Raw genomic sequence first — 27,579 nt, forward strand, 5'->3', positions numbered from 1 at the left:
GTCTGCTATGCTCATGATTCAGTGTTTTCTTATCTCTGCTTTTTTATGGGTCCTGCTTCTGCTGCCGCCACCCCCACCCCTTCTCTCTCACTAATTCTGCTGCATCGGGGCCCTCTGTTCCCTTAGGGCTTCTATGTGCTGTCTCCTCTCTCTTTCTCTCTCTTTTCCTCTCTCTCTTTTTCTGGATCTGCTATTTCATGTCCAAACTGCTTTCCATTACGCTCAAATTTAGAAGTTGACTAGAGTTGGATCTAACTGGAAGTGGAGAAGGGAGGATGTGTCATTCCTCCTCCTGTTTCAGAGGAGTAGGTACTGAGAGGGGAGGCAGGTGGGTGACGAGGTCAGTGGGGTGTCACCTGGAGGCAGGCTGTGACTGTTTTCCTAAATTGTGCATTTGAACTTCTTTGCAACTCTGTCTTCATGGTAGTGCCCCTCCTCACATTTCTGGACAAGTGACTGTTGTCAATCCTATTGAAATTATTGCTGTCCTAAAAAAATTTTAAAGGTTATGAGGAATGGGTTCTCAGACACATTCATTTGGTGACAAATAAATATTGCTTCTAACAGAAATGGAATGTTCTTTGCTGGTTTGACCTTTCTGTGGCAAGAATAAAGCCTTTTTCTTAGGAAAGATCATAATTATTGAGTCATATTGTGTATTTCAAGGACAAATTTCTGAAAAGATGCATGGTCATTGAGAGTTTTTCCACTCAACCACTGATCTGATCTGCAAAATAAGGGTGTTGGGCTCAATGTTCTTAAGATGGACAAGCATTATGTGATTTTTAAAAAAACGTATACATCCTATTAAGCTGTCCAAGTCAACTATCTAGGATATTTGAGAACAAGTAGACAATTAAACATTTGTTGGGTAGAAGAGTCTTGACATTGTTCTAATTTTGGTCGTTGCTTATTTTTCTTCTTGATTTCCATTTACCATTAAGAAATTTTCTTACCTAACCTCCTCTGTGTCTTTTTTTTTTTGTGTGTGTGTGTGTGTCTGTGTGTTATGTGTGTGATTAGATTACAAGAGGAATCAAGATCTTGCAAAACGCAATAATACAACAAGATCAGAGACTGGCCAAAGCAATGGTTGGTGATGGTTCCTTTCATATTACCCTGCTAGTGATGCAATTATTTAATGAAGATGAAGTAAACATGTGAGTAATATAACTTTCTTGAATATTATTTTCCAAATTATTACTTTAATATGAGTAAACATAGAACCCCAAGAGGCACTGAAATTCTAAAGAAGTATTCTTTATTATAATTTATTCCAACTAATAGTTAATGCACATAATTAACTATATAAGTATCCTTCTATTTAATCTAGACTTTTTTTCTCTGTTAGGGTTATCAAATGGTAGCCCTTGGTTATGTAATTGTTTTGCCTGCACTCATTATATAAACACTCTGGAGTTTGACCCTTTAGGTTAGGATTCTAGGTAAGGAGTCTGGAACTATGGCACAACCGCCTCTTACTAGCTGTCCAACTTTGGGCAAATCATTTATTTTGTAAGTAAATGGAGAAAATAATAGTACCAATACGTGCAAGAGCTCTTTGTATAGGGCCTGGCACATGGTAGGTACTCTATTATTAGATATTAGAGCTGCCATTTTACTATGCCACTGGACAATTTCAGTTTCACCTTGGTCATTCTTAGAGTCCCTGTACTCCATTCCACCCCACCCCCATGCCAAGATAGTGCCATAAAGGTTGAGTATGAGTCATTGGTTACTGTCTTCTAATCTGGAATGGAGAGACCTTGTTCCTCCCTGAATTCTGTGGGACACTCCATCTGTACTTAATATTCTCCCTTTCCCTGTTATCTCCTATATTGTCCACTGTCTTAAGCTCAAGCTTAAGCTCTTTGGAAAACCAAAGCCAGAGTGAATTGCAGGTTACTTCTGATTTCCACCTTGACATATATTGCTCCTGAGGGAATGAAGAACAAAAACTTGAACTTGGAAGGGGATGAAAAAAAGGAAAAATAAAAGGGAGAAAACAAAACAATTAATAATTCAAAATGTCAAGCCCCATTATGATTATTATAGTTATGTCTTTTAAACAGTAGAATCTCATCTCTTTAGAGATCAATCTTTTGATCTGTCCCAAGCTGATCTACCGCAGAGCAGCCTTGAGCACCCTGCAAGAGGCAGAGAGGAGCAGAGATTTCACTTTACTTACTTTGGCTGATGACTTTGCCAAGCAATAGAAAAAAATAAATGCTCTAATGCTCTTGAAAAAAGAGAAGCCAAGGAAGATGTGGTATAAGAAGATGACAGGCTGAGAGAAAGGAGTAGTACTCTGAGTTAGAATGGTCTATTAGTCAAGGTTCTCCAGAGAACTAGCAGGAGGTATATCTATATAGATATCTATGTCTATCTGTGTAGACATGTGTATCTTTATGCAGAGAGATTTATCTTAAGGAATTGTCTCACATGGTTGAGGGAGTTGGCAAGCCTGAAACCTGCAGGGTAGTCTAGCAGGGAAGAGTCAATGTTGGAGTCTCAAATCCAAAGGCAATCTGGAGGCAGAATTCCTTTTTTCTCAGGGGACCTCAGTTATTTCTCTTAAGGCCTTCAACTGATTGGATGAAGCCAACTCACATTCTGGAGGGGCAGAGGTGTCAGTTTTCAAATGATGGTGAGATTCTTCTAGGTGTGGCCTCACTTTGGGCAGCTGTATAGTGACAGTGAAATTGATTGAATTTCTGGGAAGACATTGTTTATATGCAGGATTTTTGAAAGGTCTCCAATTTTTAATTTTTATCTTTTATCCTATACTGTAAAATATGCTAGACACCTAGATTGTCTTATATTTACTCTTACTTTTCAAAATCTAATATCAAATTTTAGATGTTTAATAAAGTATTGATCAATAGATTGGGTATGGAATATACAGAGACTTTTTTTTTTAAATCATGAATTTCTTCAGGTAGATGTTGCCTAAGGTCTTCTGTGTCCTCACAGTGTAGAAGAAAGGAATAGAAATAAATATATTTGGCTAAACTCAACTACTGATTTGAAAAGATGGCTGTCTTGTCTTAATTTGAAATAGTCTTTGGGTCTGAACTCCAGTTTCAGAATTTTATTTTTTACATAACATATACTTTTTACTTATTTTACCATAAAGAAGTCTTTCCACATACCACTTTTGAAAACATACTCTATTTAGAAGAATTGAAAGTTAGTAATACACCCCAGTAGATACTGTGATTCCTTGTCAGTCTGTGAATCAATGGCTTCTTATTGGGGCAAATTTATTTGTTTATACTACTAAGAGAACTGAAAATTGGACTGAGTGTAGATCATTTATATTTCTTTAAAGAAAAACAGTATATAGAGTTCACTATCTCTGAAAAGTCTTAACTTTTCTCATGGTCTGCTTTAGCGTTTAGTTTCATTTAAAATAAGTATCTTGGATTCTCCCAGTTTATCATGTATGAGCCAGAGGTGGCTGTTTTGTTATCACATGCTTTAATTCACAGCATACAGTGAAGGACAGTGTTGAATTAGATATGTGTTCATTGTGTCGTTTTGAATTAACATAAATACTGTTAGGTAAGACTGGATTTAGAATGTGGATTTGGGGGTACAGTGAGAAATGTTGACATTTACAAAGCTATTCTAAAATATTATACATTGTGTTATGACAGAGAAATAAGACTGAGTATGGAAGTCATCAGAAAATCAGTTAAAAACTTTACATGATGACTAATTTAGAAGTATGAAATATTTAGAAAAATACCTAATTTTTTTCAAATATTTGACTGGTGAACAAATCACAGATCAAAATAGTTTACATTAGTGATACTTCACTAGAAGGGCATTTTAGAGCCCTCTCCATTCTGTAAGAACATGCTTATTTCTTTTGTAAGTAATTGCTGCCCTCTAGTGAGAGTTTATTTTTTTCTTATAATAGAGTACCTATACCAAAATTCTCTTCAAGATGAAAAGTAATTGATCCTAATTTTCAAAAAACTCAAAATCTGATAATGTCTAATTCAATAATATAGTAAACATTTGTTTTTATAAAGAAAAATAAAGCATCACATGTACTCACCAGAAAATTGGTTTCCCTGAACATCACCTAAATACACATCTAGGAAGGACACCAATCGGATATCAGACTGAGGTGGGGGGTGGGGGAGGGGATGGGGGTATGACTACACAATGAGTGCATTGCACACCGTTTGGGGAGTGGTAACACTTGAAGGTGCTGACTCGGGAAGGGGGGGGGGGAGGGACATATACCTACATGATGGGTGCAACGCGCACTACCTGGGGAACGGACACGCCTGGAGCTCTGACTTGGGGGGAAAGGCAGTACATGGGCAACGTATGTAACCTGCAATTCTGTATCCCCCATAACAATAAGATGAAATAAAAAAAAAAAAAAGAAAAATAAAGCATTTGAAACACAGGGTAGCCCTATAATCACATAGGCTAAACAGCTATAGCAACAAACACAGTTGCAATTGGGGAATGTAATTAAACTTATATTTTGTTAATATTTGAATCCGAGTACAGTAAATTATCTTATTATAGAGACTATTATATTTTAAAAGATTATATATATTAAGTTTTAATAGAGTGCCTCATAAGTAGTAAGTTCTATATAAGTATCAGTAGTTTTATCAAGAACCTAGAACTTTTAACATAGCCTAAGATACAAGGTCTTTTGGTACTGTGTTTTTGGGGATATGTTATCAGTAATTTTTTTTTAATTGTCCATGAAGTATTTCCTTGGTTAAAAATTTTTTGGTGAGCTATAAAATGGTATCACTTTCATTTCTTTATAGCAATTTATAATTAGGTAAAGACTTAATTCACTTCTATCATAGTTTTTGATAGATTTTTTTTTTTTTTTTTTGAGACAGTATTGCCATGGCATCAGCTTAGCTCATAGCAACCTCAAACTACTAGACTCTAGCGATCTTCCTACCTCAGCCTCCCAGGTGGCTGGGACTACAGGTGTGTGCCACTATGCCTAGCTAATTTTTTTTTTTTTTCTATTTTTAGTTGCTTGGTAATTTCTTTCTACTTTTAGTAGAGACAGGGTCTTGCTCTTGCTGAGGCTGGTCTTGAACTCCTGACCTCAAGTGATCCTCCCACCTCGGCCTCCCAGAGTGGTAGGATTACAGGTGTGAGCTACCATGCCCAGCCTTTTGTTAAAAAATAATATTAGTTTTATTCATATAGGGTAGATTTAGAAGACATTTTAAGCTTTAAAATAATTAGTACAAATATCAAAATTAATTTATCTTTCTAAAATTGAGTACTTTGTTTCTTATTTGGTTTTGTATATTTTATTACTTAATGTGTTACTGAAAAGTATATTGTCTCTTACCAGGGGTATTGATGCTCTTTTGGAATTAAAACCATTCATAGAAGAAATCCTCCAAGGAAAACATTTGATTTTGCCCTTTCAAGGTATTGGCAATTTTGGAAATCAAGTTGGATTTGTGAAGCTGGCAGAAGGAGATCACATAAACCCACTTTTGGAGATAGCAGGTAAAACAGACAGCAATACACTCACGAAATCTCATCTGTTGAGGAAGCAATTTTTTTTCCCCAATTTTTGTAATAGAGACTTGACATCTTTTAATTTTGGGGAGTCAGTATAACCTCACTTTATAAGTGAGCTGCTTTGTTGTTTGCTTGTGTAAGTAAATGGTAAAATAAAGGGCCTGAAAAGTTATCTTGATTGTTGGACTTGAGGAATATGTTGATTCTGGGGCTTTCTGGAAGGTGGTGGACTAGACTTAAGTATTTGTTAGGACTGTCCCAATAATAAGTCTGAAGAATCTCAGTGCTTCTCATGACATTTGACATATCGTTGTCACTTAATAAGTTTTGAATGAATTAATAAGAATCTCCAGTTGCTTATTCAAAGGCTTGTGGGAAGAGTTAAGTGTTTGATGTGAGGCTTTATTGGGTGTACATAACGGAAGGCAGTGGAGTCTGGATGGGGTAATGCTTGGAAGAAAATGGAATAATAGGACTGAAGATTAGGGTTAATACAAGTATGAGTGAGAAAGTTAGAAGTTGTGATCAGAGAGTTATATGTTGGATTTTAAGAATTTAGGAGATTTCTGGTTAATAAAGAGTGTGAAGAAACCTTTCTTTTTGACTTCACAAAGAAAAACAAATGGTAGGTAGAAGTTTCAAAACAAGACAAAATACTGAAACTAATTATAGGATTCAGCAAGGTTGCTAGGCATAAAATCGGTACACAAAAAAACTGTAACTAAATTATTTTTCTATGAGATATAATTTATAACAGCAACAAAATAGTAGGAATGTGTAGAAACAAATCTACCAAAGGATATGCAGAACTTCTGTGGAGAAAATATTTTGGCTATTGCATGTTTACAAGGTTTGTTTATCACAACACTTTTCTACGTTTCTCCTTTCTTTTTCTATTGTAATAGCATCTATTTCTCTCACTGAGAAATATATTCTTAGACTAAGCCAGTCCATGAAAAAATTGCATGTGTACTTAGAAAAAAATCATGTAAATCTCTGTGGAATTCATATTACAGAATTGCTTTTACCATAATTCTTTTGGCATATATTGTTGATTTTTTATGAGAAATGGATTTATAGAAATCCTCTGTTGTTAAGTATTTTTTACAAAAATAAATGTTGATTATATTTTGTTAAGTAATATAAGAACTGATTAGAAAAATTTCATTTTTAATCTCAATGTCAAGATTTTATGCCTTGAACAAATTAGTTTTTTCACCTCATGAATGTTGAATATTTAACTTGTGTTTTTGGGTTAGAATTGGTTGCTTGAAACTTAGAACCTAAGTTTATGGCTTATTACAATTTAGAATATAGAATATAATGTCATCATTTTTGAGCACTTACCCCATACCTAGCTTCATCTTATCTTTCCAGTTTTAGTTTTTCTTTGTTTCATTTTCCTTATTTTAAATTAATTTATCCTATTACAGAATATACTTCTTTGGAGTCATCTTAAATCCAATTTTGGGGGCGAGAGTGGAACAAAATATGTGTAAACAATAATGCAAACAAATAAACAATATTTAAAAGTCAAGTAAGACTTCAAATCACTATTTGGCCAAGGAGAAGGCAATTCTAATAGTTTCGATGGCAAATCATTCAGAAACTGATGCTTACATTTAAACTTCATCTGTTCTTCGTGACTGCTCTGGAGAAAATGCTAGACTTATATCTTTTCTTTTGGAATATAAATATGTCTGCACTCAATAAACGTTTCTAATCAGTCATTCATTCATTGTCCTTTTAAATAATTCAATGGGTGCTTGCAACATTGAGAATTCCATCCATTCTTTGCAAATATTCTCACAAAGGCGTTTTCCAATATTGATGAAAGATCCATTGTGTGCTGAGGAATGTGGAATCTCACCAGCTTTAATATGAATATGACTGCAAGGATGTTGGTTTGTCATTTTAGCAAAGGCCACTGCCCCTGTAATTCCTTTCTTGATTATAGAGGTATTAGGTGCTATCGTTTAAAAATATTTATGTTTTTCCAAAAATTTCAACAAAACATTATGAAAAATGGAGGGAGAACAGTATTCTTTTCCCCTTATTCCATCACTGTTATACTTTTAATCTTTTATGTGTATATTGCATTGATGCTTTTGATTATAATTTTATGTACTTTTATAAGAAACCTAAGTATTTGAATATGTTCATTTATTTATCCACTCACTGAAGCAACATGTATTTATTAGTTATTGAGGATTTACTAAGCCAGGCATTGAAGTTTAGTTGGATCCTCTATTTACATAATGTTCAGAGAGTGAGATTATTCAATACATAGAATTTTTGTCAATATTTTACTTCTTTAGATTTATTTTTTAAATAATGCCTCAGGATTAGTGCTACTAAAATAATGTTTGTTTTTGTGTTGTATTTTAGAAACCACTTGTTCAAATGATATATTTTACCTTTCAGAAGAATATATTCCATTGACCAGGGCGCTACATTTCTTAAAATTTTGTAATAAACTACACAGGAGTAGCAAAATCTTGTTTCTTCAAAATACTGGAGGCAGAGCTAGTCTGACTTAATGGAAGACAGGAGAATTTGTGAAGAATGTAAGTACAGTTGACCATGAATAACATGGGGGTTGGGGTGCCAACCTCCCTACCCTTAGTCAAATATCTGTTTGTAACTTTTTTTTTGAGACAGAGTCTCACTCTGTTGCCCAGGCTAGAGTGCTGTGGCATCAGCCTAGCTCACAGCAACCTCAAACTCCTGGGCTTAAGTGATCCTCCTGCCTCAGCCTCCCGAGTAGCTGGGACTACAGGCATGCACTACCATGCCTGGCTAATTTTTTATATATATTTTCAGTTGGCCAGATAATTTCTTTCTATTTTTAGTAGAGACGGGGTCTCGCTCTTGCTCAGGCTGGTCTCGAACTCCTGACCTCGAGCGATCCACCCGCCTTGGTCTCCCAGAGTGCTAGAATTGCAGGCATGAGCCACCGTGCCCGGCCCCTATTTGTAACTTTTGACTCCCCAAAAACTTAAGTACTAATAGCCTTTCTTGTTGACCTGAAGCCTTACTGATAACATAAACAGTGGATTAACACATATATTTTGTACGTTATATGTATTATATACTGTAGTCTTACAATAAAGTAAGCTAGAGAAAAGAAAATGTTATTAAGAAATTTATAAGGAAGAGAAAACATTTAATATTCATTAAGTAGAAGTGGATCGTCATAAAGGTCTTCATCCTCATCGTCTTCATGTTGACTTGGCTGAGGAAGAGGAGGGGTTGGTCTTGTTGTCTCAGGGGTGGCCGAGGCAGAAGAGGTGGAGGAGGGGGATGGGGAGGCAGGAGAGGCAGGCACAGTGGGTGTAACTTTTATTGAAAAAATCCACGTATAGGTAAACCTATGCAGTTCAAACCTGTGTTGTTCAAGGGTCATCTGTGGTCTGCTACCTAATTTTCATTGAGAGTTTTTGGATTTACATGTTAAAAAAATAAATTCTTAAAGTATACATAATTGTTATGAAAAAAAGAATGAATTTTAGACATCATTGTTTATACTCCTTACTGAAAATTTTCAGGATAAAGAATAATTTAGAATTTTTAATGCGTAAAATTGAAGGAAATTATTGTACATTTTGAACTGGTAGAATCTGAATTGATGAGTTTTTACCATTGATGGGAGTCAAGACAGCTACCCCAAAATATTTTAAGCTGAAGGAATTTGAGACCTCTCACCCTTTTCCCCTGAAGCTGGTCACAAGACCCACGTTTGGGAGGTGCCCTCCCTGTACCGATAGGAACATCCTTATCTCTAGGACACAGGGAGGAAGAGAAGCTACATTCCCCCCAGTTTACTACAATTAGGTCATACTTTTTTACTCAGTTGTACTTCTCTCCTGCTATCTACTTCTTCATCAAACCTAGCATTAAAAATATACAGGTTTACATGTTTCTTTGGATCTTCATTTCCTGTTGAAGTCTCCCGTGTCACAAGAAGCTTATATTAAATACATTTATATTCTTTTCTCTTGTTAATTTGTCTTTTGTTATAGGGTTCTCAGCCATGAACATAGGATGGGTGAAAAAAAGATATTTTTCTTTTCCTACACCACCAATACTTGAATTATGCTGCTACCGAGGGTCATTTTTGATATGTGCTGTGGGCTGCAGAGACCAGCCCATCTTTGCACCCCTGGTACATGTGGATTTGTGGTGGTAGCCACTTGGGGGTAGGTAAGGTGTGTGACATCAGAGACTGTGTCCACTTTGACCTTGAGTGATCTCGTTTTTCCAGAATAAAACAGGACCTTCTCCTTTCCCAGTATTACCCAGTAGTTCATAGAAGTAAAAAAAATATTGAAAATTATGCATCTATAGAACATGTCCCCACATTTTACAATGATGAAATTGCACTGAAAAGCTTTTTGCATAGAAATGGATATGTGATTTCATTCATTTTTTTCAGCTAAATGTAATTTTGTTAAGAAGGTTATTTGATGGAGAGATTGCTGAAAATTTAGCCTACTAGAATTATAATAGTTCTTGCAAATCTTTTTTTTTTTTTAAATGGGAAGAGTGCCTTTGGTTATCATGATAAAAAATTTTAAGTACATTTATTTCATAAAAGAAAAAATGAAGTGTTTTTAGGATGTTCATTTGAACATTATGCTTTCTCTTATTTTGACTGTCATTTCCCCCCAAAGGTGGGGAGAATACACCCTGTGTTTTCTGCTCCTTGTGGGGAATCTGTTCAGTTTCTGGTATCTTTGGTCCCTTCTAGGTTGCTCTGTTACTACATGAAGTCTTGGACTTCTAACCATCAAAGGCTGGTGGGTGTCCCAACAGCTTGCTGATCTTTGTCCTAATGACTTCGGCTAGGCTCACTTCAGAAACATCAAAACAACTTAGCCACATTTCATTTAGAACTAAGGAAAGACCAGCTTCTCTCCCAACCAGGAAGTCTGTGTTCACAGTCCTGGACCACTGAGGACCATCAGAGCCTCAGTTTCATCCCCTGCCTCTGTTTGCTTGCTCCTTCAAGCACACTGCCTCCATTCTTCCTTCTTTTCTCACCTCTCTCTTCACCCTTTCCATCATCCCCTTTCTTATTTACTTGATTTTCAATCAAACACCTTCTAAGTGGACTTACTTTGTACCATCATCTAATCATCTTACAAATATTCATTTAGTCTTAACAAGTGTATGAGCTAAGGGCCTGTCTTAGTCTGTTTTGTGTTGCTATAACAGAATACCTTGAGACTGGATAATTCATAAAGAAAAGACATTGTTGACCTCACGAATCTGCAGGCTGGGAAGTTCAAGACCATTGCACCATGTCTGGCCCCTCTGGCCAGCTTCTGGTGAGGGCTGGGTCAAAACATGGCAGAGAAGTGGAAAAGTGAGTGGGTTTGTGCAAAGAGATCGTGTCATGAGAGCAAGCAAGAGAGAGTCTAGGAAGCTGAATTTGGTTTTATAACAACCCACTGTCCAGTAACTTAGCCAGTCCCCTGGGAACAAGAACTTACTTCTAGGAGAGGGCATTTATCTATTTATGAGGGATCCACCCCCATGACCCAAATACCTCCCACTAGGCCCTACCTCCAGTACCACCACACTGGAGATCAAATATCAGCATGAGTTTTGGTGGGGACAACCAACATCCAAACCACAGGAGGAGCATTATCCTCACCCCCCCATTTAACAGTGAAACTGAGGCACAAAGAAGTTAAGTGATTTGTTAGTAAGTGGTAGAGCCAGGACTCAAATCCAGATAGTCTGACTCAAGATTCTGTGCTCTTAATCACTATGCTGGTCTATTACATTGTAAATTAGCAACTGGACTCCCTAAACATTTTCCTAGAACACCCCTTTTACCTTCTTGCCTTAGCTGAAACTTGGCTTTTATCTGAGCTCACAGCTTCCTCTAGGTGAAGGCTGCTCCTTTCACCCAATCCCTCATCCTATGGGGCCTGGAGGTGGTGTCCTTATTTTCTTAGTTCTCTGTCCCTTTGTCCTTGTTCTACTCCCAGACGAAGGCCTTTCCTTATTGGTGGTTCATGCTGTCTGGTTTTATTACTCCCTACCCCTCCCTTTTGCTGTTATCTGAATTCTTGCTGTCACTTTTTGAGGATGTTGTTTCTTAGCTCACATTGCGATACTGGCTTGCTTCAGCATCATGTGCCTGATCTGTCCATCCTGGCTGCAAATGAGATTTTTAGTCGCTCAGAATTGACTGAGGAGCCTGGTACCAGCTGAGTGGCCTTAAGCAGTTTACTTCACCTCTCAATACTGCAGTTTCTTTATTTGTACAATTGGCATCGTAGTATTAATAACTATTTTGAAAATCAAGTGAGGTAATGGATATGAAGTACTTAGCACAGTATTTGGCGCATATACAATGTTAAACAGATGATAACTATTATCATTATTAATAATAAATACCCCATTCCCACTACTACCATCACAGCAATTACTTTTCTTAAAATTCCTTAACTTCTTTAACTTAAGCATACTACGCCCATACACCCCTCCTGCAGTTCATCAGCCTAGTGAAGCCTTTGACTTTTCATGTGCCAGAACTAGCCAGTTTCTGAGACTTTAAACTTGGATATAGCTGTCTAGCACCACAACTTTCTACTCTTGCTATTTCACTTCCTTTACACCACTGCTTATTACTGAGGCATCTGGTCTCTTCCAGACCAGCGTGGATTTATTCTTTCTTAAACTAGTCAAAACCTCAGGTTACATTTTCTTGGCTCTGACAGTTGTCCTGTCTTCTTGTTTTTGTTTGACCTGACTGGCAAACATCAGTAGTATATCAATATAGTCATTTGCATTTTTGTCCAACATGTGGGCAAGTCTTTCATCCCCTTGGTTAAGTTTATTCCTAAGTATTTTATTATTTTTGATAGTAAATGCAATTGTTTTCTTAATTTCCTTTTTTTTTTTTTTTTTGAGACAGAGTCTTACTCTGTTGCCCAGGCTAGAGTGAGTGCCGTGGCGTCAGCCTAGCTCACAGCAACCTCAAACTCCTGAACTCAAGCGATCCTCCTGTCTCAGCCTCCCGAGTAGCTGGTACTACAGGCATGCACCACCATGCCCGGCTAATTTTTTTCTATATATATTTTTAGCTGTCCATATAATTTCTTTCTATTTTTAGTAGAGATGGGGTCTCGCTCTTGCTCAGGCTGGTCTCGAACTCCTGAGCTCAAACGATCCGCCCACCTCGGCCTCCTAGAGTGCTAGGATTACAGGCGTGAGCCACCACGCCCGGCCATTAATTTCCTTTTTGGATTGTATCACTGATCTTTAAAAAAGACTCATTTAAAGTGTCACTTCTAAAATAAAGGCTTTTTCTGATTCTTCAAAGCAGAAATGACAGTTTTCTCCTCTAATTCCCTTGCCCCTAGATAGATATCTACTGTAGAAACTGTAACACTTTATTGCATTTAATTGTTTAGAAATCTATTTTTCTCAACCAGAATGAAAGCTCCTTTGAGGGAATCTTTCAGCTCTTTGTCCCCAGAGCCTGCCATGTAATAGAGATTCAACAAATATGTTTTTAAAATGTGTGATGTAAACATAAAAGTCTAATTGAAAGAACATTTAACCTTTGGTGATCTCTCTTCCCTCATTTACATTCGTGTCTAAATCTTTGCATGAGAGTTAAACCCATTTCTGGTGTTTCACAATTTCCTAAGGATGATGTACCAGAGCTTTCTTACAGTTTACTTGGACTTGCTGGTTGTTAGGATAAGGAGGGACCTGAGAGATAATTTATTATGGTCTCATTACTTTTACTGTCAGGGTTAAGTGATATGCCTAAGAACACAAGCTGAATAATAGGAGAACTAGGCCAGTGTTAGAATGCTCAGTCTGGTTCTCTTTCTCCTCAACTGCGGTGGAATGAATATAATTCCTCTGGCGTCAAGGTGCAATTTTAAAGACTTGCTTTTAAGAATGAAACATTTAAAAATTCTATTTGACAGTTTTACATAGTAATCAATTGTAAATACTTAAAATGATGAGCATAAAAATTTGAAATTGGTTTCAATATATGTCAGCTTTTATATTGAAATATATAATTCAAATCACTTGTTAAAAATATCTAAAATGGTGGTTTAAGTAGCATATGGAAACAGGAATCCTTTATTTATTTATTTATTTATTTTTGAGACAGAGTCTCGCTTTGTTGCCCGGGCTAGAGTGAGTGCCGTGGCGTTAGTCTAGCTCACAGCAACCTCAAACTCCTGGGCTTAAGCGATCCTACTGCCTCAGCCTCCCGAGTAGCTGGGACTACAGGCATGCGCCACCATGCCCGGCTAATTTTTTGTATATATATATTTTAGTTGTCCATATAATTTCTTTCTATTTTTAGTAGAGACGGGGTCTCGCTCTTGTTCAGGCTGGTCTCGAACTCCTGACCTCGAGCGATCCACCCGCCTTGGCCTCCCAGAGTGCTAGGATTACAGGCGTGAGCCACCGCGCCCGGCCCAGGAATCCTTTAAATAGTAATATCATAGGATTAACAAAAACAGCTTTATGGCTTTTATTGATTTTGAGTTTTAGATGACTAAAAGGCAATTCTAAAATTTTATTGAGACTTTTCATATGTGACATAATTTCACTATAACTTTACAGTGGTATTAGAAAGTATCTTCCAATTGGAAAACATGGAAAGTACTCATTGCTTGCTATTATACAGTATATTGTTTCATTACAGATAAGTCTTTTTAGAACAAAAATCTAAGATTGTTTTTGTTAAATCTATATACTGAAATAGGATATACAGATACTCATCTTACCATGTGGCTACGTTCGAAAATGTGTTTAATACACCTGCCTTACCCAAACGTCATAGCTTAGCCTACCCTATGTTAAAGGTGCTCAAAACGCTTACTTTAGCCATTAGTTGGGCAAAATCATCTGGTAACACAGTGCACTGTAGAATATTGATTGTTTACTCTTGTGACTGTGTGGCTGACTGGGAGCAGTTGTTTGCTGTGGTTGTCAGGCATCTCAAGAGAGTATCATACGGCGTGTTGTTATCCTGGGAAAAGACTAAAATTCAAAATTCCAAGTACAGTTTCTACTAAATGTGTATCGCTTTTGCACCATCATAAAGGTGAAAAATCTTAAGTTGAAATATTGTAAGTTGAGGACTGTCAGTGTAAGCTTAAAAATATATCAGGACTACTTAATTTCTTTTAGCATTCCAGACTATTCAAATTAATAAACCTCATTATGATTATTCTTAAATCAGAAATCATGCTATTGTACAAATATTCTTAACAATTTTAGAAAAAGGGAGAAATGGCAAAAGGGAGGACGGGGTGGGAAATATTTGCTTTGCAAAAAAGGGTATATAGTGATACTTAAAAATATATGATTTTGTTAAAATTGATCTGTTAGAATTTACTTTGAGGCAACTTTTAGCAACTTCTTTACATTTTAAATATAAATTTATTGCTGCTATATATTTAAGAGAGTTCACCTAAAAAACGGATAAAGCTGTATTTTTTAGGGTTATAAAAGTATTGTTTCTTTATTAAACTATTTATTTCAGTATTCTTTTATATAGCAAAGTCTCATAATATTTAAAAAATATTTTAAAGAAATTGTTCTTCAGACAACTTTCTTCTTCAGCTGTGAGATAAATTATATTATTTAGGAAGCACCCTTACCTGACTTTTGAAGAATATCTTACATATTTGTTATGTGATTTTCTACTTAGTGCTTGAAGGAATGTCTGTGGTAGTAGGAGGAATTGAACAATCTCTTCAGGTGTTCATAAGCTTCTCTTCCAGAACATAAGTTAACACAGATGAAAAATGACATGTGGTTTTTTTCATTAGCAAAACTATTTTTATCTCAAATATGATGTATTTCTATAACCATGACCTAATTCTCTGGCTAAGCAATAGACTATACTTCTATTAAGAATATAAAACCAATAGTAAGAAGTACTTTTCAAAAAGAAGGCATTTTCTTTTTTCCTATTTCTGTGTACCTAGAGGATATACTGTTCCGAAAAAGCACACCAATAAAAATTAAATGTTCTTTGTGACAAATATTGTTTAAGACAGTATTTTGGATAAATATCATCAAAAATTTCAGACTCAGTGAATAATGAGGACTGTTGAGTCAAAATTTGATGTAACTGAAACTATTAATAGTAAATTGAAAAAGATTTTTTTAGACTCAGTTAATAAGATTGTTATATCAAATAAGATAATACGTAAACATTAATGTAGATAGTAAAAAGAATAGTAACAAGTAACTATTTTAATTTCTGTTAAGAAAAGTCCTTTTATTATATCTACTGAGTTTTTTGGTAACTCTGAACATTGGGGAGTCTTTCACCTTATTGGACTGAAATCTGTCCCATGACACTAAAAGTTCCATAACAGCAGGGAGATGTTTGCTGCCATCAGCAGATACTGTGCTTGGCACATACGGGAAGTGCTTAATAAGTAACTGAATAAAGGAATTTGTGCTTCCACACCTTTATGCTATTTGCTTTCTTAGGTGATACGAACATGTTGCTAACATACCACATTTTATGTGATAATTCTTCAAATACTTGAAGACTTAGGAATGATGCCCTCTCATCCTTTCATTGAACTCTTAGGAACTTAGTAAGTTAGTCCACCATGGTATTATATTACACCATAAGATGTTGCCAATATTTGACTGTTTTTGAGGCATAAAAATGTATGATTCAGACTACTATTTCAACATGAGGTTTTTTTTTTTTGAAGGACAGCATTTATTTAAATCATTACTCAGAATTCAATATGCCCAGTGTTGTCAATTTTCTACTGTAAATGTATAGTTGCAGTTTTGCCATCTTTTTGGGTCTTGTCTCATGAATGTATTGATGGACTTGAGGTCAAGTCTATGAATTTGTGCACTGAATAATGAAGGCTTGTAAGTCTTACAAACAAGAATGAGATTAGTTCATACATACAATTTGTTAGTAACAAGATAGTGACTGAATTTTCTACAACTATTTCCATGATCAGTGCATGTTTTAATATAAATTGGTTGCAGATGGTATATTAAAATGTGGACCTAAAAATAATTCCACTGTAAGTTTAGCCATTGTATATTTAAATTTACTCAGTTAATTTTTATTGCCTTATTTGGTCTCAAACTATAATCACTTCTGGCAGCAGCTATGGAACAATAGATAAAATTTAAAATATCTGGATAAAATATTTGTTACATAGCATCCAATGATATAAATGAGGGTCATTGAAGACAGTCCTTCAAAAGTGATAACATAAAATTTTTAAACTCATTATTAATCAAAGAAGTTTATATTTTAAAAACAATATGCCAACATTTTAATCTTGTAATTAAAACTTAGTGAATAAAGGCCAGTAAAATTGACATCTTAGTACTCGCCTGCTAGTGTAGCTATTTAGTAAAGTACCTCAGAAATACTTTCCAGAGCCTAGAAATATTCATATTTTTGATCCAGTAATTCAACTTCTAGGAGTTTATACAACAAAGCACACTAATTCCAAAATCTGAATAATCTGTATACTGTAAGAATTACTTTATACATTATTTGTTATTATTGTTTTTCATTCTTCTACATATGGCTATCTAATTTTCCCAGCACCATTTATTGCATGGTGTACTTTTTTGTCTGCTTTGTCAAAGATCAGTTGGTTGTAGGTATATGGTTTTATTTCTTTGTTTTCTTTTCTGTTCCATTGGTCAATGTGTCTATTATTATATTATACCAGCATTATGCTATTTAGGTTACTGTAGCCTTGTAGTATAATTTGAAGTCCAGTAATGTGATGTCTCCTGTTTTTTTTTTTTTGCTTAGGATTGCTTTTGGCTATATGGGCTCTTTTTGGTTCCAAATGAATTTTAGGATTGTTTTTTCTAATTCTGTGAAAAATCACATTGGTATTAATATTTTGATAGGAATTGCATTGAATTTGTAGATGTAGATTGCTTTGGAAAGTACGGTCATTTTAACAATATTGATTCCTCTCGTCCATGAGCATGGGATGATTTTCATTTGCTTGTGTTGTTTATGATTTCTTTCATCAGTATTGTATAGTTTTCCATCTTTCACCTCCTTCATTAAATATATTCCTAGGTATTTTATTTTATTTTATTTTTTACAGCTTTGGTAAATGGGATTGAATTCCTGATTTGGTTCTCAGCTTGGTTGTTATTGGTATATAGAAATGCTACTGATTTTTGTACACTGATTTGTGTCCTAGACTTTACTAGATTCATTTATCAAATCTAAGAGTCTTTTGGAGGAGTCCTTAGTGTTTTCTAGGTATAAGATCATATCATCAGCAGAGATAATTTGACTTCTTCTTTTCCAATTTGGTTGCTCGCTCTTTCTTTCTCTTGCCTGATTGCTCTGGCTAGGACTTCTAGTACTATGTTGAATAGAAGTGGTGACAGTGGGCACCTTTGTCTTGTTCCGGTTTTTAAGGGTGAATGCTTTTAATTTTTTCTTGTTCAGTATGATGTTGGCTGTGGGTTTGTCATATATAGCTTTTACTATTTTGAGGTACGTTCCTTCTATGCCTAGTTTGTTGAGAGTTATTACCATGAAGGAGTGCAGAATTTTATCGAATGCTTTTTCTGCATGTATTGAGATGATCACATGGTTTTTGTTTTTAACTCTGTTTGTGTGGTGAGTCACGTTTGTTGACTTGCATATGTTGAACCATGCTTGCATCCCTTGAATAAAACCCACTTGGTTATGGTGTATTATCTTTTTGGTGTGCTGTTGGATTTGGTTTGCTAGTATTTTGTTGAGGATTTTTGCATCTATGTTCATCAGGGATATTAGTCTGTAGTTTTTGTTGTTGTAGTTGCATCCTTTCCCGACTTTGGTATTAGGGTGATACTGGCTTCATAGAATAAGTTAGGGAAGATTCCTTCCCCTTCAATTTTTTGGACAGTTTCAGGAATATTGGTACCAATTCTTTGTACATCTGGTAGAATTCAGCTGTGAATCTGACTGGTCCCAGGCTTTTTTCTTGTTGTTGTTGGGAGATTTTTTATTATTGATTCAATTGCACTAGTCATTATTGGTCTGTTTAGGATTTCTGTTTCTTCCTGATTCAGTCATGGGAAGTTGTATGTTTCCAGAAATTTATACATTTCCTCTAGGTTTTCTCTTTTGTGGGCATAGAAATATTCATAGTAGTCTCAGATGATCTTTTGTATTTCTGCGGAATCAGTTGTAATGTCTCCTTTTTCATTTCTGATTGTGCTTATTTGAATCTTCTCTCTCTTGGTAGCTAGTGATCTATCAATTTTGTTTATCTTTTCAAAGAACCAACTTTTCATTTCGTTGATCCTTTGATATGTTTTTTTTTTGGCCTCAGTTTAGTTCTGCTCTGATCTTTGTTATTTCTTTTCTTCTTCTAGCTTTGGGTTTAGTTTGATCTTGTTTTTCTTCCTTGAAGTGTGACATTAGATTGTTAATTTGTGATCTATCTTTTTAATGTAGGTATTTAACGCTATAAAATTACCTCAGTATTGCTTTTATTTTGCCCCAGAGTTTTTGATATGTTCTGTCTCCATTTTCATTCGTTTCCAAAATTTTTAATTTATGTTTTGATTTTGTTGTCCTAAAGATCATTCAGGAGCAAATTATCTAATTTCCATATGTTTATATAGTTTTGAGAGTTCTTGGAATTGATTTTTTTCTTGTATTACATTGTAGTCTGAGAAGATACCTGATATGATTTTTATTTTTAAAAATTTATTGAGGCCAGTTTTGTGGCCTAACATACTGTCTGTCTTGGAAAATGTTCCATGCACTGATGAGAAGACTGTATATTGTGCAGTTGTTGGGTAGAGCACTCTGTAAATGTCTGTTAGTTCCATTTGTCCTAGAGTCCAGTTTAAGTCTGGTGTTTCTTTCTTGATTTTCTGGTTCAATGATCTGTCTAGTGCTTTCAGTGGGGTCTTGAAGTCCTCCACTATTATTGTATACTAGACTTCTTTTCTTAGTTCTAGTAGTATTTGTTTTATGAATCTGGGTGCTTCAGTGTTGGGTGAATATACATTTAGGATTGTTATATCTTCTTGTTGAATTGATCCCTTTATCATATAATGACCTTTGTCTTTTTTTACTGTTGCTGTTTAAAGTCTGTTTTATCTGATATAAGTACAGCTACTCTTGCTTGCTTCTGATTTCCATTTGCATGGAATATCTCTTTCCACCCCTTTGCTTCGAGTCTATAAAAGTCTTTACCAGCTAAGTGAATTTCTTGCAGGCTGCATACATACAGTTGGATTCTATTTTTTAATCCATCCCATCACTATATCTTTTACGTGGGCCATTGAGTCCATTTACATTAAATATTAACGAGGTTCTGTTCCTATCATAATGTTAATTGTTACCTAGTTGTTTTGTAATCTCAAGTGTATAATTGCTTTCTAAGACCTGTGAGTTTTATGGTTTCCTGTGCTTTTATGAGAGCGAGTATTGACCTTTCATTTCCATGTTTAGAACTCTCTTGAGCATTTCTTGTAGGGCTGGTCTAGTAGTGACAAATTCCCTTTGCATTTGCTTGTCTAAGAAAGACTTCATTTCTTCTTTATTTATGAAGCTTAGTTTAGCAAGATACAAAATTTATGGCTGTCAGTTCTTTTCTTTAAGAATATTGAAAATAGGACCCCAGTCTCTCTTGGCTTGTAAGGTTTCTGCTGAGAAATCCACTGTTAGTCTATGTTTTTTTATTTTTACACGGACTTCATATGGACCAGTCATTACAGCAAAACCCTTCATTTTCTTAGAAAGGATAATATGGTATCTTTGTTTGTTCATGCATCTGTTTCATTTTAAGTTCCCATGTAGGAAAACAGAAATCTTACACTATGTAAGAAATATTCAGGCAGGATGGAGATATACTGGGTTTTATTTTCATCCAATTATTCTGGTTACAATTATGTACATCATTAGTAACTTCCACACTACAACAGAGTTGGTGGTTAAAACTGAAGCTTACTATGACTCCAATATTGCATTAAAAACATCTTTTATTTTTAAGGGTTTCACCCCCAGGATTATACAGTGAAAACATGACCAGCATAGGCCACCTCACCTCCAGTTCCTTCTCTACCATAATGAGTTGTAACCTTAAGTATTGACTTCCTGTGTTTCTGTTGTCTTATCTTTAAATTGACTTATTACTAATAGCCCTACCTGTTTTTGGATAAAACGACCAAATGAAAAAAGTTGTTTACTAATGATCTTTGAAAGGTATGGATTTTTCACATATATGGCAAATAATTCTATCTTCCTATTTGTGAATTCTAGTATGATGCTTGTGCAATCATAGCCATGTTATGTTATTAATGTATAGTGTATTTGTTGTGTTTATTTATTTATTTATTTTTTGAGACAATGTCTTGTTCTGTTTCCCGGGCTAGAGTGCTGTGGCATCAGCCTAGCTCACAGCAACCTCAAACTCCTGGGCTCAAGTGATCCTCCTGCCTCAGCCTCCCGAGTATCTGGGACTACAGGCATGCGCTACCATGCCCGGCTAATTTTTTCTCTATATTTTTAGTTGTCCAATTAATTTCTTTCTATTTTTAGTAGAGACAGGGTCTCGCTCTTGCTCAGGCTGGTCTTGAACTCCTGACCTCGAGTGATCCTCCCGCCTCGGCCTCCCAGAATGCTAGGATTACAGGCGTGAGCCACCGTGCCTGGCCTTGTTATGTTTATTTTTAATTCAAAATAATACATACTCATTGTAACATTCTAATAATATACAGATATATAAAGAAAACATTACTAGTCTCCTCTGCCTTTATTGAATCTCAAATGTGATTTTTCCATGTTAGCAAAAACATATAGGGAATTAATTTTTTTTATCTGTCTTTAAAAATATTCCATGGATTCATGTTATAGATATAGTAACTATGCTACTTGCCTTTTTTTTTCCTTAATTGATCATGGAAATCTTCTCAGGTCCATATGTGTAGTTCTATTTAACTCTTTGTATTAGCTGCATGGCAGTCCTTAGTATGGCCATATGACAATTGATCAACCATTTCTTTATCAATGAAGGTTATTTCAAGTTTGTGCTAATTCAGATAATACTTTAATAAATACATTTTTGTAGAATTTTATGTACTGGTACTTTTATGTCTGTATTTTCCTAGAATTGGAATTGCTGGTTCAAAATGCTTGTGTAGTTTAAATTTTAATCATTACTGCCCAGATTACTTTCCACTGTGGTTGTGGCAACTCATTCCCCAACAGTCATTATTTCTTCAGTTATTTTCTCTGACCCCTCTCTCTAACCCTCTTTTCAAGGACTTCAGTTACACATATATTAGGCAACTTAAAGTTGCCCCACAGCTCACTGATGTTTTCTTTTTTTCTTCCCTATTTCCTTTTTCTTTCTGTGTTTTATTTTGGTTGGTTTCTATTGCTGTGTCTTCAGATTTACTATTTTTTGTTCTGCAATGTCTAATCTGTTATTTCCATAAGTTTATTTTTCTCAGACATAGCAATTTTCATCGGTATAAGTTTGATTTGGTTTTTTTAAAAAAATAGTTTTGATGTCTCTCCTTGACTTTTTTTTTTTTTTTTTTCAGGCAGAGTCCCACTCTGTCACCCTGGCTAGAGTGCTGTGGCGTCAACCTAGCTCACAGCAACCTCAAACTCCTGGGCTCAAGCAATCCTTCTGCCTCAGCCTCCCGAGTAGCTGGGACTACAGGCATGCACCACCATGCCCGGCTAATTTTTTCCCTATATTTTTAGTTGTCCAGCTAATTTCTTTCTATTTTCTAGTAGAGACAGGGTCTCGCTCTTGCTCAGGCTAGTCTCGAACTCCTGAGCTCAAACCATCCACCCCCCTTGGCCTCCCAGAGTGCTAGGATTACAGGCATGAGCCGTCGCGCCTGGCCTCTCCTTGACTTTTTGAACATAGGAATTACAGTTACAATAACTATTTTGATGCCCTATCTGCTAATTCTAACAGTTATGTCAGCTTTGGGTAACTTTTGATTAATTGATTTATTTCCTCATTATGGGTCGTATCATCCTGTTTGTTTGCATGCCTGGTAATTTTTGATTAGATGCTAGGCATTGTAGAGTTTACCTTTTTGGGCGCTGGATAGTTTTTTATACCTTTAAATATTCTTAGGCTTTGTTCTGGAGCACCATTAAGTTGGTTGGAAGTAGTTTTTTTCTTTTTGGGTCTTGTTTGTAAGAGTTGTTAAGTGGTATAGAACAGTACCAGTCCAGAGCTAATTATTTCCCACTGCTGAGGCAAGACTCTTCCGTTTGCCCAGTGTCTCATGGATCTTGAGATTTTCCAGTCTGGCTAATGGAACAGTTTTCCTAACGCTCTGTAAGAACTGGGCCCTGATCCCTCTAACTCTTTTGAATGTGTTTTCCCCAGCCTCCTTGCACACATGCACTCATCAGTACGCAGTTGACCATTCCTGGGAGACCCTGTACAGACCTCTGGAGTTTTCTGTCTGTTTAGATCACACTTCTCAAATACACTGTTCTACAAGCTATAGCTGCCTTGACCTCTCCTCTCAGCTCTTTTTCCTCAACCCAGGAGATGGCTGGGCTCCATCTGGGTTTCTCTTCCTTGCACAGGGGCTGGACACTCAAGGATGTAAGCTGGGGCAATTGAAGGGCTCACCTTGTTTGTTTCTTATTTCTCAGGGAGGGTTCTTGTTACTTCATCTTGGAAGCAGAAGTTTTAGATATGAAGGATTACAGATAAAGTAGCTCTTTTTTTATATTACTACACATGGAAACCACTGGGATGTTCAGTGAAAATCAGCATCATATCAGCCAAACAGTTATTTTTTAGATGTTTCCTTTTCAAATTATTGCTTTTGTGTTCTTTGCTCCATTTGAAATCATTAGAGATTTAACTGTCATAGTATTTATTATACACATGTGGATATTTTCTCTCTTTAAAAAAATTAATGATATCTCAAACAGATATATAAAATAATCATTATAAAATAGTTATTTTTGAAAGCGCCGAATCCAAGCCACTAGACCACCAAGGAGCTGTAAAATAGTTATTTTTGAATTGACATTTTTACAATTAAAGGCAACTATGTGTTATGGTAGCATTTTTATGTTTCTCTTTATTTTCTTCAGAGATTGCAAAAAGGACATTTCAAGAAAAAGGCATCCTGGCAGGAGAAAGCAGAGGCTTTAAACCTCATTTGACCTTCATGAAATTGTCAAAAGCACCATGGCTCCGGAAGAATGTGAGTGCATTTTTATTGTAAGCCTATTTACCAGGCTTCCTCAGCCTTAAGCATGGTTGGGGCATGAGTGATATTTGCAGTAGCCTTGGACGCCCTACCACTGTTGCTCCTGGGATTCCAAGTCAGGTTGGTTCCAACTCCCAAGGGTGCTGTGGATGCTAATGGTCCTCCATGCAGGCTGTTCCAGCTGTGCCTTCCTTTGCCACCGTGCCTTTTAGTTGCATACTCTGACCATCATCATTTTCTCCTTTTTCTGTTGCCACATCTGCCCTATTCCTTCAAGAGCCTAGAGGCGGTACCAGAGTTCACTTTTACTGCTTTCTTTGCTTATGGTTATTTGCATCCTCTTGCTCTCAGAGCTCCCTCCGCTGGCCTGCATACACTGGTGCTACTCACTGCAACTGGCTTCTTCAAGGTGGGCAGAGCTTTTTTACCCCTCGTTATGTAACTTTTTCAAAGTTTCCAAAAGACCACCTTGATCTGTCAGCAGTTGCCTCCCTTGAGGGCTTGAAGCAGGTGTGCTGGGGACTGGGGACTTCCTCCCAGAGGTACTTAAAAGTACTTCTCCCTAAGGATGGTCAACAGTGACCCAAGACAAGGGACTGGGCTTTTGACTTCACCTGTCTCAGGGTGCTTTACCGTCTTGCCAGACCACCCCCTCCTCCTTCAGAGGTTGGAACAGCTTTTGACTTTATTCTGGATTCATGAATATTTCTCCTAAAATCCTAAGGGCACCCTTCATTGTTTTTCCCATTTCAGCCTAAGGGATTCCTCATGCAAATTAAGACATCTGATGGCCTGATTTGATATTACCAGTTTTGGAGAGGGGCATGCAGGTTAATATCCTCTTCCTGCTCTCCATGACCCTTTGCTGCAGTTAAGACTAATTTGCAGCTCAATAAGTGAAGGTCATGTTTATTAGTAAGTGGAACTTTTTTCTAAATTTGGCATGTTTTGAATTTAATGTCTGTATCCTTACAAAGTCTTTTTGGTCCTTTAAAACATGGATTTGGGTGACTCACCATCCTGTGGTTATAGGTTTTCTACAAAGTATTATTAAAGATCTCCTCAAAAGGATATCTTGCATGGTTTTTTGGATAACAGTGCCACAAATTTAGTAACGTCTATGTTAGGTACCATTCCAGAATATGTTAGGTAAAAATAATTGGTATAAATGATAGATTTTTAAAATCTGTAATGGTAACAACTTATAAAACTTGTAGACTGACAGTTTCCTTCTTTACTGGTTATCTTTCTTGTTTTGCTTTCAAATGGATTGTCCTCTTCCAAGTGGTTTCAAACTTAATCACAGAATGACAAATCAGTGGTGAAGGTAATATCCCCATTTTAAAATGTTTCTTTGTCTTTACAGTATTAACTTTGAAATGAGAGTACCCAAGGACATTTATTAAAAGAATGTCTGCACTACACTAGAACCTATATTTCAACATTTCAGGCTATATTTAAATCATCTTTCGGTAGTTAATTTCACAGAATCAACTCCATCACCCTATATAGCAAAGGGATATGAGACTTAGAAAGTTTAAGTGGTATCAATGAGCTCACAGCCTCGTCAGTTACAGAGCCTTGTCTCTGTACCTGGGAGCCCATCTCATCTAATTCTCAGTCTTTCCTCCCACCAGCCAGCTCCAGTTCACCCAGAGTCATTTCTGTGTGTGAGGAGCTCTCTGGTCTAAATCGTGTTAATTTAACAAATATATATCGAGTGCCTACTGTGTGCTGGACATAGAGTGGTGATCAAAATAGAGACAGTCACTGCTTGAATGGTGTATAAAATCTAAATCAGATTGTATTTTGTTTAAATTAGAATGCTTAATTGTTAGAAAATAAAATAGATCTTACCATCTTCCAGAAAGCCAAATAAAATTTTTTTCTTTTAATTTATGGAATGACTCTATTCCAGTCACTATCATGATTATCAGTGTTCCTCAAAGCTTAAGGGAATAGGTATTATTCCCTTAATACCTACTTGTGAATTTTGGGATTCACAAGTCAGCTGGGGTGCTTGTTGAAGCTGCAGATTTCCACCCCCTACTCTTAGATCTGGAGGTGGACCCAGGTCCTAGGCTTCTGACGTTCACCGAGTGCTGTTTATGACTGTGATGCAGATGGTCTGCAGCGTAGTATACTTTGAGACATGTAGGCTAAAATAAATATCGAGCAGTTTCTTTATGTAGCAAATCCACTGTAAAAGTTAAAACCAGTATGAAAAGGTGGCATATATACAAGTGGTTTTCATTTTACTTTATTATAACTTGTGGTTTGGAATGTAGATTGTTTGAAAATATATGACTCCTCAATCTCTTTCTTCTTAACTTTTTTATATTTCTGGCTATTTTCCTTTCTCAGCACTAATTCCCTTCCTGGTTTTAATTGTGGGTATATTCATTTACAAGAGAGTGGCTATTAAGACAGTAATGGAATGCATTGCTAACTTTCCATATTATTTAGATTGATAATGAAGTAAAAGGGAGGAGAAGGGGGAGGGGGACAGAAAGGGAGGGGAGGCAGAGAAATGAGGGAGGGGGGAGAGGGAGAGGTGTGAAGTAAGTTTTTTTCCCTATTCATATATTAGGAGATTTGACTCATTTCAAGTACTTTATTTTTTATTTTAAAAAGTTGATTATAAAAGTATGTTCACTGTAACAATTCAAATATATATAAACTGATAGAATAAAAGATACAATTTCTCCCTCATTGTGACCTTGCCACGCCCTCCCTCCCTATATTATTTTTCTCTGTGTAGGGAACCATTAGTAGTAAATATATCCTTTCAGATCTTTCCCTATGCATTGCAAATATAGAGACACACATGCACACATATAATTTCTTTGAAACAGAAAGAAAACTGTAAATATTATTTTGATTTATCATAATTTAAACATCTTCCCTTGATGAATAATGAGTTTGATTTCTGTTTCTTTGCTATCACAACTGTGCTGCAGTGAACATCCTTTTTCATGTTTCTTTGGGTAGATATATTGGTATTTCAAAGAACCAATTCCTTGAAATAGAATTCTAAGGTCAAAAGGTATTATATATTATCAATTTCCAAAAAACACCTCAAATTGCATTTTAAAGCAATGGTGCCAATTTATACTCCCAACCCCAGTGTATGAGAAGAACGTTTGTTAGGGTAAATTTGTGGCAGAAGGATTATAAAAACTTATGAAGGTGACTTATAAGATTGATATGGCCCTTTGAGCTGTGACTTATGCACCTGACATCAAAAAACATTAGAAAATTCACATTCTTTAAGATGCCTTTGCTGCTGATATTATCCTAAAGAAATAATTTTAGAAAGAAAGTTATTTATTTGTAAAGATGTTTACTTAAACATTATCAATAATAGGGAAAAATTAGAAATAACTTCCACAACAATAGGAGAATGTTTAGGTCAATTATAGTGAATCATATCTATGATTTAAGCAGCTATTAAAGTAGATACTATAAGGACTCTGTAACATCATTAAAGGTAAATAAAATATAGGATGATACTGTAATTAAAGTTGTATAGAAATAGTTTCCTTGGGTTTGCCTTGTATAATACCTTGCCGTGTTTCAATGCATTTCAAAGGTAAAAAGTGTGTTCCCTAATTGCTCTTTTAGCCCATGATTTTTCTGGCAGATCAGTGAATAGAGCTGACCTTAATAGTCACCCAGAATACAGTAAACCCCCCTTGACATGCTAAGGATTCCCATCTTGGTTGATTGGAGGTTTGCTGGGGTTCCTAGGAAGGATGGGGCCTTGCTGAGTAAGAGGGGCAATGAGCATGTCAGGTGCCCCATGGCAAATCAGGAGTG

General features: G+C 35.9%; 1 protein-coding gene across 3 annotated transcripts in view; it reads left to right on the forward strand.

Annotated features, from left to right (window-relative positions):
• AKAP7 (A-kinase anchoring protein 7) overlaps nucleotides 1–27,579 on the forward strand; it is a 121,792-nt gene that overhangs the window by 21,484 nt on the left and 72,729 nt on the right. For all 3 annotated transcript variants that reach the window (XM_069487348.1, XM_069487347.1, XM_069487346.1), the window contains exons 4-6: nucleotides 1,024–1,160; nucleotides 5,357–5,517; nucleotides 23,642–23,754. In XM_069487348.1, the coding sequence (XP_069343449.1) occupies nucleotides 1,024–1,160; nucleotides 5,357–5,517; nucleotides 23,642–23,754 (411 nt within the window). The remainder of the gene's footprint in view (nucleotides 1–1,023; nucleotides 1,161–5,356; nucleotides 5,518–23,641; nucleotides 23,755–27,579) is intronic.

Source organism: Eulemur rufifrons, chromosome 15 (assembly GCF_041146395.1).
Source record: "Eulemur rufifrons isolate Redbay chromosome 15, OSU_ERuf_1, whole genome shotgun sequence".
NCBI lineage: Eukaryota > Metazoa > Chordata > Mammalia > Primates > Lemuridae > Eulemur > Eulemur rufifrons.